Source organism: Xiphophorus hellerii, chromosome 18 (assembly GCF_003331165.1).
Source record: "Xiphophorus hellerii strain 12219 chromosome 18, Xiphophorus_hellerii-4.1, whole genome shotgun sequence".
NCBI classification, from domain to species: Eukaryota; Metazoa; Chordata; class Actinopteri; order Cyprinodontiformes; family Poeciliidae; genus Xiphophorus; species Xiphophorus hellerii.
Window position 1 is genome coordinate 27,400,280 of NC_045689.1, and position 15,904 is coordinate 27,416,183.

At 41.8% G+C, this 15,904-nt stretch overlaps 1 protein-coding gene across 1 annotated transcript; it reads left to right on the plus strand.

Moving 5' to 3' along the window:
- Positions 1–5,002: 5,002 nt before the first annotated feature.
- On the plus strand, positions 5,003–13,266 carry LOC116708340 (X-linked retinitis pigmentosa GTPase regulator-like). The gene is made up of 14 exons (XM_032546240.1): positions 5,003–5,128; positions 5,759–5,884; positions 5,963–6,055; positions 6,133–6,195; positions 6,272–6,430; positions 7,180–7,329; positions 7,394–7,552; positions 8,367–8,525; positions 8,599–8,723; positions 8,809–8,964; positions 9,042–9,267; positions 10,111–10,193; positions 10,274–10,333; positions 10,827–13,266. Exons 1-14 carry the CDS (start codon positions 5,098–5,100, stop codon positions 12,219–12,221), a joined length of 2,985 nt encoding a protein of 994 aa, XP_032402131.1. The 5' UTR covers positions 5,003–5,097; the 3' UTR covers positions 12,222–13,266.
- The last annotated feature ends 2,638 nt before the right edge of the window (positions 13,267–15,904 follow it).

Sequence of the window (15,904 nt, forward strand, 5' to 3'; positions counted from 1 at the left end):
AAAGCTGTGCTTCTCATTCTTTATGTCAAGTTCCAGTTTGAAGTGTCTCATACCTCCACACGGTCTTGCCTTCATACTTCATATGCTTACAGTTTAAAATCACCTAAAAATATTGAAAATGTTCGGGGCAGGTTTTAGTTCCGAGCACAGGTCCAACGTGTTGACGTTGCAGGCATAACTCAAGTTTAAGATTTTGAGCTTTGATGATAAAGTCAGAAATGCTTTTTGCTCGGGTTGCCGCAGCAGACAGGAGTACACACACACACACGCGAGTGTGTAAAACACCAGTGCAAGTGAGCCTGCCCGCCTCTCCACAGACTTGATAAGCTATAAACACAGCAGACACACACTTCCTGTCCTTGAGGGAGCAACGTTTCTCACTCTCTTATCTGTGAAGCAGCACATTTGTCCTGGAAGATTCCCTTCACGTTCAAACGCAGTGATTGTCGAACATTGTAAAGAGTGAAAAGAGCTCGGAATATTTTATTTTAGTTAAGTTACAAAGTAAGTAATGTTTATTTAAATAGCACCCTTCACATGTACAGTCACAATAATAAAACATGATTACATTAAATCTGAAATAAAAGAGAAAAGTAAGACACATTTTTCATCTCTTTTTTTCCCCCCGATCAACTGAAGTTTTTTTTGTTGACACATGAAAAGTGAATTCAAGTGTCTATGGAGAAAAAAAACCCCAACAATTTTGGACAAAAACAAAACCAAACCTCTTTAAATGTGGCTACGCATCGAGTTCAAAAGTTCAACTTGTCGCTTGATCAGAGAAGCAACGCTCTCTGGGGTAAAGATGAAACACGGTTTTCACAGACATCAGCTGTACGAGCTGAAGTTATTGTTGAACCAGTTATTCCTTGTAAGTCAGAGAATCTTTGAAGGAGCAGTAAGATGATTGTCATCATCAGCATAAAAGTGATCAGAGATACTACGAAGCATCCAAATGTCTAAATGGGAGGAAATCGAGCTGAAAAGTCTGATTTGTTTAGGTTTTTAAGATATATTTTTGTTACGTAACTCATAAATTGTTCATTATTATTATTATTATTGTTGTTATTTTGTTAAACTACAGCCATGCGTGACAAAGTCATTATGATTGCATTTATTCACTTGTTCCTTAAATGTGTTCACAGTTTACTCTAGTAAATCATAATACTCTAGTTTAAACATTGCTGTTGTAGCTTGGCATCCCATTGTGTAGTTTTATTAGTATTTTTTTACACTTTACATCCAACCATTCATTTTTTTAAGCCAGTACTTATAAATCTTCAGATAATTTGACATTTTCTGCAGTAAAACGGTCAATTTCTGGTAAATAATTTCTGTTAATTGTTTTTCTGTTTAAACTCGCCATTGTTTCCATTGTTATACTTTTTGTCTAACAATGGAAACAGTCCGGTGTCATCAAGCGACATCCCTTGCAATCTGAGAAACTAAAGTTGAGTTGCTATGAAAACTGCAATGATGCGGTTCAAAACATCACTGTTTTGAAACAATGACGTTTGTGCATGACTTACAGTACATGTACGTCTTTGTTGGCCGATGTAGCTCTAGCATCCGGGCTCCAATCTCGTTCCATGGCCGCGGTGTTTTCTATATGGCTTACGGGAAACGTCACTTCGTGTGGCTTTCTTTCAATGATGGATATTTTTCCTATAGGGTATTTCCCATACAGGTTACTGAATGGAACCTGTGTGGTTCCAAGGTTGGAGTAAAGATTCCCCAACCTTAGCTGTGGATATCTACCATGCACCTCTTGACTGTTTCTCCCATAAATGTTCTCCTTGCCCACCATGACTGAGAGACTGCTCCATTTCCTCTAGATTTTATTTTCTCTGCTCCGGCCAGAAAACCGAAACCTCCCAGTGGGTAAAATCATGACTCTGACAGATTGTAAAACCCTTCCTGTAGGGGACTGTTCACCTGTCAACCTTTTAATAAATAAATAAATACATCTCTACAGTAGAACATGCTTGAACAAAAAACGCATCCTTATACATTCGCCACTAGGTGGCAGAAAAGAGCCAAGAAATATTTGCAAAGAAGAACAAAGCAAACCATCATTCTGTTCCGTTTATTCTGAGTAAAAAAAAAGAAAAAAAAGATGAGTGCAGAAATGGTGCAACAAGGCAGTATTGTTCCACTATCTAAGATTTTACTGGCCAGGCAGAGCTACCTTTTTCCACCTGGCTTTGGGATAAAAAAAATATAATCTGTTCAGACTTTTAACAATGGATGTATTCAGGAAAACCTCAGGGAGACATCCTGCTCGCTCAGATATCTCCTGAAAGTGACACACATCCGTTAGATATTGAATGAGTCTGCCAGACATGAAACATTTTTAAAATGCCAGCTAAGATTAGATTCTGTCATGTCTGCGTCTAATCTCGCATCATTTTATTCAAGTGAGCGCTGCGTTGAAGCTCGCACTGCAGCGTTCTGCTGCTGAAATGCCCCTGACCTGAGGAGGCCTCCAGCTTTTTCTCAGGCAGGATTGAGATGGAATGGCTGAACATGCAAGCCGTGCAGTTTTTATATGTGAGCCTCTTTCACACTTAAATAATCAATTATTGAAATATAGCACCGAAGTGTGTTCCGCAACGCACATTTATTCGTGACTTTTCCATAGGTTTTCAAAATATATATATAGGCTATATGCATTAACGTCACTTTTAGATGAGCATAAAGCATTCTGACCAAAAGTCCAACATTACTGCCATCATAGCTCGTCATATCTCTCTTTTTAAATCGTCTCTTGTTCTGGGAATCCCACCAGGTCGACAACTTACACATCATATTGCAAAAGTATTCACAGTCTGTCGACTTTTTACTTTTTGTCCTGTTACAACCACATACATGTACTTTTTTTTTTAAGAATTAGAGGATTTAGTGGATAGTGTGTCCAGGTTGCTTTACAATAATCTAGCATTTGGCATACAACGCAAAAAATTCTTTCTCAATGAGAAAATGGGATGTTATTCTGTACCAATGCACTGAAATGGCATGATTCCCTAAGTGAGTAAAAAGATAACATAAAAGATTTTTTTTTTTTTTTAAATCTAACTAGAAATAGAAATGATCTCAAAACTAATGGAAAAAAACAACTTTGAAAAAAAGGACCATTTAGAAACTGATCTAAAGCTGACAGTCATGAATGAAAAGAATGTAAAGTTTTCAACACTTGCACTTTTTTTTTTGGCCAGAAGTCTTCTGTCATACTCTCTGTACAATTTTTTTTTTTTTTGCATACTGGATTAACTAAATATTAGTTTCTTCATGAGAACATGCCGTCTCTTATTTAGATATTCTGGCATATTCCATCCGCAGAATAATTTATGCAAGATGTCATGACTAATTCACCCTCAATGATCCTGGGCTTGAGCCTCTGCCCCTTTTATCCTTGATGCCCCAAGTGCTCTTTTTTGAATTTATTTTTAAAAAATGTTTTTATCTGTACGTCAGGAGGTCTGCTTGTGCTCCTCAACAATAGTTTTTAGCTAAATATAACAATTTAGCTAAATAAATTAGTCTGGCTTCCCTCGGTCTAATAATGACTCGAAACTGATTTGACAGGAAATTTCAAAATATTACTGGGTAGTTATATGTTTATTGTTGACAATACTGAAACACAACTAGTCTTAAAAATGACAACCAAAAAAATAAAGCAATTAAATTTCATATACATTTTTGGACTTCAGTTAAATCAAAATGATGTACTCAACCAGTGAATTTTAAAACAATTAAAATTATAAACACATTTTTGATTTGTATTCCACACACTTAAACATACTTTATGTTTTGTGTGTGTGCAAAAGTTGCATCAAAGTAACGTGAAATGTTCACACGCATATGCAGAGACGCATGCAGTCTGAGGACACTGGTGCAAACACCAACAAGGAAATACCGTGTAATACAGTATATTCGACTAATTCAAAGACGAAAAGGACTCGGATGGATTATTCAGATGAACCTTAGTGAATAAAAAGGATGAACGAATCATACATAATATGATATATGACAGAGTACAGGTGCTCAGCTAACATAGCTCTTTCTGGGAAAATCCCTCCAAATTTTCTTCTTCTACTCTAGTTCTTCTACTAGTTCTAAAGCATCATGGGATACATAGTCCATTCCACTAAAAGTCCACAAATAGTCCGTTTTGAACCAGATACTAACAATCAAGTGGTAACTAAATCTATGAAATAACAATTGCAACTCAAATAGATAGTTATATTAAATTATAATATCCCAAATAATAAATCCTGAGCAAAACCTGGTTAAACCCAAAACAAATTCTCAACACACCGTTCAAGCCCCGGTTCCGCTTCGACCGTGTGTACCACTGACGGGCAGCCCGGGATGGCATGGCGCTGATCGGCCTGGAGAAGCTCAGGTGTGGCCTGACCTGTTCACCTGCAGCGACCACTGGGGGGATGTACTGCACCTTCCCTGCGAGGCACAAATTAAACAATTTTATTTGTTCGTTTTCATTTATTTTTTTTAAAGATCATTTTTTAAAGAAGCTCATTTTCTGTGAGTTCAAGAATGTAAATGTTCAACAGGACACGGTTTGATAACTGGAGCCTCCTTTCTCTGTCTCTCAGCAGCAGCAGGAGTGAGTGTTCTGTTCATCCAGAGTTTTGTAACTTAAGCTGAGTGGAAGGGAAATTGTGGTCAAAACGGACGCACAAGCAATAAGTAATGACATCACCAGAATATATTAACGAGACACTTCTATTTCTTATAAACAGCAGAAATCTTCTAAGTGACAGAGTTTCAGTTTTTCAAACACCACAAGCCAAAATGATCAGAATTGACCAAAAATAAATTATTGAAATGGATCTGCACGTTTTGCTTTTTAAACCAGATTATTAAAATATATGGTCTATTAAAATATGTTGTGATTTACTGACCAGTGGAACAAATTGGGCAGAAATTTAGAACGTTTAAAATGTGCGCTGCTCCTTTAAGAGATCAAAGCCAGCGCTTCGTATCCTAGGAGAAGTTTTGTTTACTTCCGGGTTGTCGCTGCAGAGAACACCAACGCCCTGAACACCGAGCAAAGCGGATTAAAGTCCTGCAGAGATGGCAGAGGAGGCAGAAGACGAAATACCCGGTAAATGCATATAAGCATTTGTTATATTACGGAGGCAGCACGGCGTGTTTCTGGAATATTAGCCTAGCATGCTGTTAGCTGGTAACATCCGGGTAATTAGCTGTGTCAAAACCCCACAGCAGCTTCTATATTAGCCCATAGGCTAAAGAAGACAGACATTAAAGTTGGTCATTTCTCCGCCAATAACTTTTTCTGCTACGGGTTTTGTTCTTATCGGGTTCATTTACAACTCAGTTTTAAAATATGAAAACTTGGGCTTCTTGGTGATGGTCCTGAGCTAGGAGACCAATTTCAATACAACATACTTTATTGATTCTAAAAGGAAAATGAAATGTCGTTGGAACTCTTAAGAATATTTTTAATTAATGTAAAAGCTATTAGTTAAACTCCACCAGTTTGAACCAGTTTAAATGCCGAAAACAAGAGCTGGAAAGTTTTCCTAATGCAAACACTGGGGAGCATCCGTAGTTTACTCAAAGTCATCCATCCATCCGTCGAGATGAAGTGGAAAGAGCAAATGAATCTCCTTCCTGGTTGTTTTTCTTGTTTCCTTCTTCTTCATTTGATCTGGTTTTCTGTTTTGTTTTGTTTTTTGGCGGGGGGTTCTCCGTGTCTCTGTGTTTTCTGCAGAGTCTGGTGCAGTTTTCACGTTTGGAAAGAGTAAGTTTGCTGACGACATGCCCAGTGTGTTCTGGCTGAAGAACGACGTCCCTGAGAGGATCGCCTGTGGAGATGAGCACAGCGCCTTGGTCACAGGTAGACGCTTTTCTTTTTGCTTTTCTTGTAGAATTGCTGCTGGTTGATCCTGAGCTGCTGCTGCTGCTTCCTCCTCAGGAAACGGGAAACTCTTCATGTTCGGCAGCAACAACTGGGGCCAGCTGGGCCTGGGCTCCAAGCAGACGGTACAGAAGCCCACCTGTGTCAAAGGTAAGTGGGGTCTCCAGGTGAAGGCCTCTGACAGGAAGTGAGACAGGAAATGACCTGCTCTCTCCTCATTTTTCCAGCTCTGAAGGGTGAGAAGGTGCGGCTGGTGGCTTGCGGACGGAACCACACTTTGATCAGCACCGGTTGGTTCCTGACCCCAACCACAGCCCTGATCTGGGGTCAGAGTTCAGCCGCTTCACTTTGGGTGTGTGTCTGCAGAGCAGGGAGACGTGTTCGCCTGCGGCGGGAACGGCGAAGGCCAGCTGGGACTCGGCGACTGCGAGGAGCGGACCGCCTTCCAGAGGATCGGCTTCTTCCAGGCGCACGGACCGATCAAGATGCTGGCTGCCGGGTCCAACACCTCCGCCGCCCTGACAGGTGAGACAGCATGACAGGTGATGTGTGGGTTTCCCTCAATACTCACCTTCCATAGTCAGCATTTTGCTAATTCTTTAAAGTTTGTTATAAATTTACTCAGCTCACATATTTTCTGATATGTTTTAAATTAGAAAACACCTAATTTAAAAATGTTATTTTTAAATTAAATTGAAAAAAATGTTTTAACTGTATGTTGGATTTCTTGTTTTTAATCAAGAGATATTACATAATTAAAAGGTTTAAATTAACTTTAAAACTGAAGCCTGTTCTTTTAAAAAGTTTGATAATACCATAATAATACATTTTAAATGCCCCATTTCTAAATTTTAACATTTCTTACTTTAAAAAAAATCTAATTTTAGTGATAAAATTTAGAAACAGTAGATTTAAAAAATTTAAAAATATACCTTGAAAATCTTTTTAAAATAAATATTTAAATAATTTTGTTTTATATATTTATGGTATATATTTTTATTTTATTATTGAAACACAATATTACCAAAATTAGCATTTTCAAAATTAGTGGGAAAATTTTGAGTTTCTTTTCAACATTCATCTTGTTAATATTTACTTTTTTATTACACTTAGAGTAAATATTTTATAATTAAAAGTGTCTATTAAGTCCTTATTTTTGAACGATTTTTCTGTAAATTAAACTAGCCGGTGTTTGCTGCGTGAAGATGGTTGTTCATTGGCTGTCCTGTAGCGACGTCGCCATGGTGACGACATTACCCTGATGTTGTTTACAGAGGGCGGGAAGCTGTTCATGTGGGGCGAGAACTCTGAGGGTCAGATTGGGCTGGGGAAGCGGAGCCAGGCGACCCGGCCGCTGGAGGTCAGCGTGGGCCGGCCGGTCAGCTGGGTGTCCTGCGGGTACTACCACTCCGCTCTGGTGACAGGTGAGACTCACCTGGTGACTCGTCTCACCTGGAGGAGACCGGCTAATGTGTGCGTGTTTGGCAGCGGACGGAGCGCTGTTCACCTTTGGGGAGCGGGACAGCGGGAAGCTGGGGCTGCGGCCGGAGCGGCAGACCAGACACCGGGTCCCGCAGCGGGTGGAGAGCATCACGGAGCCGGTGCTGCAGGTGGCCTGTGGCGGCAGCCACACGGTGGCGCTAACAGGTTAGCCATCACACACCGACTGGTGAAGAATAAGAGCTTTAGAGACGAACCTGCACGAAAACACAAAGAAAATGAGCAAAAACTAGAAATAATAATTTAATTTCATTTTATAGCATTTCTATTAATTAATGGTTAATAATTTTATAATTTTTTTTAGGACAGCTGTCTTGCATTTTGTTTTTATTATTAATAACCTTTAAATTCTATTTATTTAATGTAAAATTTATTCTGCGACAGACTGGCGACCTGTCCAGGGTGAACCCCGCCTCTCGCCCGAAACGTTCGCTGCAGATAGACACCAGCCCCCATCCTGACCCATCCCGACCCCGTTAGGGGTAGAAAATGGATGGATGGATGGATGGATGAATAAAATTGATGTTAAAAATATTTTTTTTAAACATAAAAATATTTGTTAAAATAAATTTGCCTTCCATTTTATTATAACTTTTTTTAATTAATGAAAAGTACTAATACTTTACATTTAAAAAAAATTGATTAATTAATAAGAATAATTAAGCTTTACATTTAGTTTTAATTAAAGAAATGTAATCGATGAAATATTTATGCTTTACATTTTATTTTCATGTTATTAATACTTAACAGATTTTTAATTAAAATATTCAAATACCTATTTATTTATTTTATTATCTGTTAATAAAATATACATTTTTTTTAGATATTGAATCTTATTTTATTACAATTTTAATTATTTTTCTTTTCAGTTAAATAATCAGACTATTTTTTTGTGTCAGAGCTTTGCAGCATGTTTTACTGCTGTGTAATAACCAGCAGAGTGTATGACCTTTGACCCCAGATGACGGCGGGGTCTACTCGTTTGGCCTGGGTCAGTTCGGCCAGCTGGGCCTTGGGACATTTGTGTTCGAGTCGCAGCTGCCACGCCCCGTCCAGCGATTCCAGGCGGGCCGGCCAACCCGGGTGACCTGTGGAGAGAGCCACACTGCCGTTCTCACAGGTGACCTCCGACCTTCGACCGCTGACTGGGTTGGGCTCCCAAACCCGCTCTGACCCCGCGGCTCTCTCCCCAGACTCGGGCCTGCTGTACTCGTTTGGCGACGGCCGACACGGGAAGCTGGGCCTGGGCGACCAGAACTTCACCAACCGGTTCCACCCAGCCGTGGTTCCCCGCTTCCTGCCGCTCGCCGTCCAGGCCGTGAGTCGCTGCCGTCAGGCCATTAGGCTGCTGTCAGACCGCTATCAGGCCATCAGCCCTGATCCATCTGCTCCTTCCTGTCCAGGCGGCGTGCGGAGGTTGCCACATGGTGGTTCTGGCCCGACCCAGAGGACCCGGCTGCTCCGCCATCACGCTGGAGGACGCCGCATTCGATTTCCTGGGGGAACCGACCGCCACACTGCAGCGCAGCCTCTCCGCCCGGGTCCGCCGCAGGGAACGGGTCGGTTCTGGTGCTGGGGAAGGTCCATACCGCCCCAGAACCAGCGTGGGCTGATGGAACCTTCCCATGTCCTGCAGGAGCGATCTCCAGAGCAGTTTGGACCCACGGCCCACTCGCTGCCCGCCAGAACCTCGGGCGTCCTGCAGATGGCACTTCCTGCCTCGGGCCAACCGGACCAGAACCAACTGGACAAGAACCATGGGCCGGTTCTGCTGGCTCTGTCCGAACCGGACCAGAACCAGCTGAGCCACAGGCCGGTTCTCAACGAAACCCAGCACTTCGGCACAGACGGCGTTCATCAGGGTACCGACTTCAGTCAAGCAATATATTATCATTAATATCATTAATCAATACATTTAGTGATTGGTTTCATGGAATCAGATTTTGTCTTTTTAAAAATCATTTCATCCTTTTTAATTTTAGTTTCATGAACGAACTGACTCACCAACTTTTAAAAAGAGAATTACATTTTTTTTTTTTTATCCCTTTTTGGTTTATTTTTGCCTAACTCATTTCAGTGTTTTAACTTTCTTTGCTTTTATTTTAATAAATTTTTAAAAAGTAAGAATTTTTCTAATGTGTTTCACAAAGTATAAAATAAAATAAATATTAGTATTCTTCAATCAATTGTTTATTTTTTTTTCTTTTCTGCTTTTATATTTCTTGTAACTGTACATGTTATATTCAGTTATTATTTTTAAATTAAACTTAATGTCTTTTTAAAAAATTTTGGCATTCACCTAAAATATAAATTTTATTTCTGTTTTTTAATCCCCCGTTTTTCAGTGAAGTATTTGAGCTATTTTGCATATATTTGAATGAATTTAGAAGTTATTCTGAAGTTATTCATTTAATGTTTTTCTCTTAACAGTTATAATTTCTAAACACAAAATTCTAGTGTATCTAAATATTTTAAAATAAGCAATAGTCAATGTTAATAATTATAATCTTCTATTTTAGTTTTTCATTTTAATTATTTCAATTAAAACCCTTTTTTTATTTTATTTAGCTATAATTTTAAATATCTGCATGTGGATGCACCATATATCACTGGCTATTTGTACATTTCTTTTATTAATCCAGGCTTGTCTGCAGTAGTGTACATTAAATGAGGCTCATTGTGTTTCATGGTGTGCTGCTCCTCAGGGCAGACAGGGGGCGATGTGGAGAGCCTGACAGACTGCGACAGCGTGAGAGGACTGGGAGAAACCACTGACTTCCTGAACCTGGTGAGAAATCTCTGGATTCTCCAGATGTGGAGCAACGTCACCTTCATCATCCTCATCCTCGTGTCTGTTCTTACTGTCAGACTCATGTGATGAAGATGGATCCCAGCGACAAAACACTCAGCCTGTCTCCACTGTTGAAGGTAAGCTAGCTGCAGAAAGCAAGTTAGCTTCAGAAGGTGAGATAACTAAAGTAAGTTAGCTGCAGACAGTAAGCTAGCTGCTAAAGGTAAGCTAGCTTGACTGGTTTCCATCATCAGGGTTTCCCTCGGTGTATTATAAGTCTGGCAGACCACCAGGCTTTATTTGTGCCCCCACCAGACTAAGCATGGCTTATTGTTTAAAATGTTTGCATTTTTTAAGACTTTAATGTTGGTGTTCAGGTATTCACCTTCCAATCTTTTAATAACACGTAATTATCAAGTGATATTTTCAAATTTCCTGGCAACTTTAAACATTTTTTTACTCAAAAACATGACGGGCTGCTGGATGAATGATTGTCCTAGCATCTAACCACCGGGCTTAGCAAGTTTTCTGGGGGAAAACCTTGACCATGTTAGCCCAGTTTGGTTCTGTTTTCTGCATGCTCTCCTCTAACGTTCGCCTCTTTCTGTCTTCATGCTGTCTGCTGGACAGAGGAAGGGTAAGCATGCTCAGCCAATCAGAGAGCAGAGAAAGGACAGGAAGTTCTTGGTTAGCCGGGCGTTACAGGACCAGAGGAGGACCAGTCAGAACCAACAGAACCTCTTGTCATTAGATCAGGGTGGGTCGGCTCATAAGAACAAAGCAGTGAGACAGGCCGGGTCCAAAACCCAGCTGACTGGGACAAAACCAGCTGCAGACTGGAACAAGCATCCAGAAACCAGAAGGAATGGTTCTAAGTCCAGTCCAGCTAGACTAGAGTCTAAAGCTGGTTGGCTGGCCATAGAGAGCTGTCAGCCAATCAGTGACGAGGGAAACGTTTCCCGCTCCAAACAAAACCCAGATTCATCCAAAAGATCCAAAAACGAGCGAAACAGGAAGGAAGCTGCAACCCAGAGGAAGTGCTCAGGTGGGGGTGCGCTGGCCGGCGCTGCCACCCTGGCAGCAGGGGGCGCTGTTCTAGTCCAGCAGCTGGCCTCCAAGAGGCAGGGCAATGATCCAAAACCAGGAAGTGACCTGGAAAAGCCTGAATCTCGGTCTGCTGGGGTCAGCCGCAAGTCGGCCGTCAGCATCAACGTCATTCCTGCATCAGAAAGTCCACAGCAGGAGGAAGACGAGGAGAAGGAGGAAGACGAGGAGGAAAGGTGGAGAACCAGCTCAGAGGAGGAAGAGGAGACTGGATCTGCTGCAACCGGACAGGAGGAGGAGGAAGTAGAGGAGGAGGACACAGACAATGAGACTCTTCAACCAGGAGATCAGACTGAGGAAGATGAGAGTGCTGCTGAGGAAGAGGAGGAGGAAGAAGAGGAGGAAACCAGTGGAGCCACAGAGAGTGAAAATGAGACAGAAGAAAAAGGAAGCAAAGGAGGACGTATGGAGGAGGAGGAAGAGGAAGTGTCGAGTCAGGAGACTCAGAACAAAGGAGCACTGACTGATGAAGAGGAGCAAAGCAGTTTAAAAAGTGAGGAAGAGGAGGATGACAGCGACACTTTGAAGTCATCACAGGAAACAGAGGGGAGTGAGGAAGAGGAGGATGCAAAAAACAAGAGAAATGATGAGAATGAGGAGACAGAGGAAGAGACAGAGACTGAAGAGAATCCTGAGGAAGAAAGTGAAGAAGAGGAAGGAGAAGAAGAGGAAGAAAGTGAGGAAAATGAGGAGGAAGAACAGGAAGAAAGTGAGGAAAATGAGGAGGAAGAACAGGAAGAAAGTGATGAAAATGAGGAAGAAAGTGAGGAGGAGGAGAAAAGTGATGGTGATGAAGACGAGAATGAAAGTGAAGAGGAGGAAGAAGAGGATGTCGTGAAGAAGAGGAAAGCTTCAATGAGGAAGCAGCAAAGCAGCAAATCTGCAGCTGGAGGAAGACGAGGAAGAGGAGTTCTGGGATGAAGTTTTGCTTGCAATAACATCAATCAGAACCTGGAACCCTTGCTCCACCTCTGGAGCGCCGTTTCCTCTCAGGTTCAACCCTGAGTAGGGTATAACAGAGAACTGATAGAGTAGGGGAGTAGAAACAGGCTTTATTTTCCCTTTTAGGGTAAATTCAGGTAGAAACAGCCATAATCTGCTCCCATTAAAACCAGCAGGATTTTTGTTTTTTATTATCTATCTGCTTGTGTTTGAATTTTAGCTCTGGTTGAATGGAAAGTTCTGTTTGCTAAAAACTTTTGGAAGATTCTTAAAAACATCTTTGGTTTTCGTACGTAGGTCCATAATGTTTGCTCTTAAATTCAGTTCATGGTTTACATCCATTACGTACGTATTTCTAGAACTTTATAGTTACTTCCTAGAAGTTACGCATTACACACGTTACTTGGCCAAACTTTAAGAATATTTTGTAAAACCTATTTTATAAAATGTTCAGGATATTTTCTAAAACTTTCCGGGTGTGAGTCACCTGTTTTGGTAACTTGTAAATTCTGAGAAAGTTCAAGGCAGCTTTATTTCAAGTTTTCATCTCGATGGTTTACCAGTTAAAGAAAACTGGATTATTTTTCATAAACATGTCTGTGATTTCTGTGTTTTCGACCTTTAAGGTCACATTTCACAACTCGATGTTTAAGTTGGGATATAAGTTTTGTTTTGCTTTTCTTTTTATGTGGTTTGTTTGTGACCTTATTTGACTTTCATATGCTCTTGTCTTTTATTGCGTTTTCTGCTTTTTAATAACTTGCTTTGCCTTTACTCGCTGTGCCTTTTGCTTCCATGCTCATGTTTCTCTCATAATGTCGTTCTGTTCAGTTCAGCATTTAAGGCATGCTGCTTTGCTCTTTTGCTTTTTTTTTTTTATCTTTCATTATTCCTGTTTTGCTTTTCACTTTTCTTGTATCTGGACTCATGATGTCCGACTTCTTGTTCTTGTTTGGAATAAATTGCTGCGTTTTCATGTTTTTAACATGTTTTAATGATTAATAAATCAAAGCTGTAAGCAGGACTGATCAACAGCTCCGTTCATGTTTGTGAAGGCAGGACAGAAAAAGCCTCCGTAGCAACCGGTTAGCATGTTTATGGCGGCTAGTGGTTGCCATGGAAATCGGGTGTGCCTACAGCACCACTCTGATTGGATCAGGCGTTCAGCTGACTGAGACGGACAGAAAGTTTTCTAGAGACTGAACAAAATCAGGATGTGTGTCACGTCATATTTATGCCCCAGGGGAAAAAACTAATCACATATTAATGGTTCCTACATCATGTAATATAATAATGTTTTAACAGTATTAGGGATGACTTCTGTTATCATGTTCACTTTGCTTCTGTTTTTAGCTCACAGTAAATTCACTTAGTGATAATATTAGTGGTTCTAAACAGTTTTCCTGTGGTGCTCCATGAAGGCTACAAAATAAAACTTTCTGATGTGTAAAAAGTTTGGGGTTTTGACTGAAAAAGCAAGTGAGCCAGAACGGGATCCTTCTGGTGAACCGAGACTAAAACCAATTAGTTCAAGCTCTGAATAAATCCAAGTTTTAGATAAGTTTATGAAAAGTAAGACTTGTTGTTGTTCTGATGACTTAAAGAGACTCCAGGCTGTCGGATCAACCCAGAAACAAACCAGTTTCACCAAATGTTCTCCTGATTCCAGACTTTTCCGTATCAGAAAGCCATTATTAGTGAGTTGAAGCACCACAGGGAGGCGCTGTAGAGCTCCTAATATTTTCACTGCCAGAGGAGAGGATTCACAATCAGGTTGGACCACTTTTCTTCCTCCAGCGACCCAGTTTGTGTGCTGGTTGCCCCACCTTTACCCCCAGCTGTGTGTTTCCTCTGCTTGTGTAGCTGTAGGTTGAGTTTCCTAATTCCCTCTGCTAGCAGGGCGCTAGCAATTTCCAGCAGCTCTTTTTAAAAAACTAATTAAATCAAATGTGTAATTTGTGTTTTATGGCCGTCAGGATGCGGTGGAGACCGCTGAGGAAGACGAGGACAGAGCTGGTGATGAAGAGGAGACTGGGACATCTTCGTCAGCAGAGAGTCCAGTAAATATAAGACATAAAATTTTATATTTCTCATTATGTTTCTAGAACATAATGAAATTGGAGTGGTACCCTCAGAAATAGCTAAATAAAGCTTTAATCAGTGTTTAGGGTGCAGCAAATGGGTGAGTGTGTCTGCAGGGAGAGGATGGAAGATGGACAGAAGGTTGTGCTCTTTATGTATCTGTATCGTTTCCCAGACTGTAGCGGTTCAAGCAGTTTGGGCCCTGGATGGGTGAGGTCAGTGGCAGTACAACTGGCCTTCCTTTGCCGTCTGCCAGTACATATTAGCTCCAGGTTTGGTAACTCACTCCCAACAATCCACTGGGCAGTTTTCACCACTCTGGCCATGACTTTTGTGTCCTGGACTATGCAGTTGCCACACCACACAGTCATACTGAGGCAGAGGAGGCTCTCGATCACGGCTCTGTAGAAGTTCCTGAGCAGGGAGTCCAGCCCTTTTTAGTTTCCTGAGGAAGAAGAGTCTTTGTTGGGTCTTCCTCATCAGAAAAGAGGTGTTCAGCAACCAGGTCAGGTCCAAAGTGATGTGGACGCCCATAAATTTGATGTTGTCCACACACTCCGTCTCCTCCTCTTGAATTGTAACAGGTGTGTGCACTGTCCTCCTGGACCTCCTCTAGTCCACTATGACCTCCATGGTCTTGCTGGTGTTGAGCACCAGGTTGTTCGGTGAACAACCACTGTATCTCCTCTCTGTACAGGGTCTCATCATTGTTTATCAAACCCACTACGGTGGTATCATCTGCAAGCTTTAGAACCCTGTTTGATGAGTGGATGGCTACACAGTCAATGGTGAACAGAACAAAAAGAACTGGACTAAGCACACAGCCCTGCGGTGTGCCTGTATTAAGGATCAGGGTGGATGAAGTTCGCTCCCCTATTCTCACCACCTGAGGTCGGTTGGTGAGAAGTCTCTGATTCAAAGGCACATTAATGTTCAGAGTCCCAGGCTTCACTATCAGCTTCTCTGGGATGATTGTATTGAATGATGAACTGAAGTATGAACTGAACTAAATATGGCGCTGTGTGTCAGCGTGTGACCAGCGAGCGATTCCGACCTCTAACCCATAGCTTCTCTGGTCCCTGAAGCTGAACGCAGAGCCAGCTTCACATCCAATCGGCAGCGAGCCTGGAGGAGCCACGCCCCCTGAATGCGCTTCACCTGGAGGAGCCGAGGTCAGAGGTCACAGCCCCGCAGCAGAGCAGTCAGGAAGTGAAGCCAAAGCAGCCAATGGGGAAGCGGAGCTCCTCTCCGACAGTCAATCAGGCTCCAGCAGGAAGGTAAGATGGTATGACATCATCACTGTGACCTGCAGAGCGGTGGACAGACTGTCCCTATGCCTGTCCCCAGCTGGCCGTTTTCAGACGGCTGTCCTCGTCCAGGTCCAGGCAGGTGGACTCGACGCGTTCTGGAGCCTGCAGCCTGCTGTAGGAAACCATCAAACATCTGGGCCGGGTCAGCGGCGTCACCCGCAGGACAGGAGCAGAACTGCAGCAGAACTACAGCTCAGCTTGGTGACTTCCTGACACTCCAGAACCATCAGAACCTTGCAGAACCACCAAACCCTTACAAAACATCCAGAA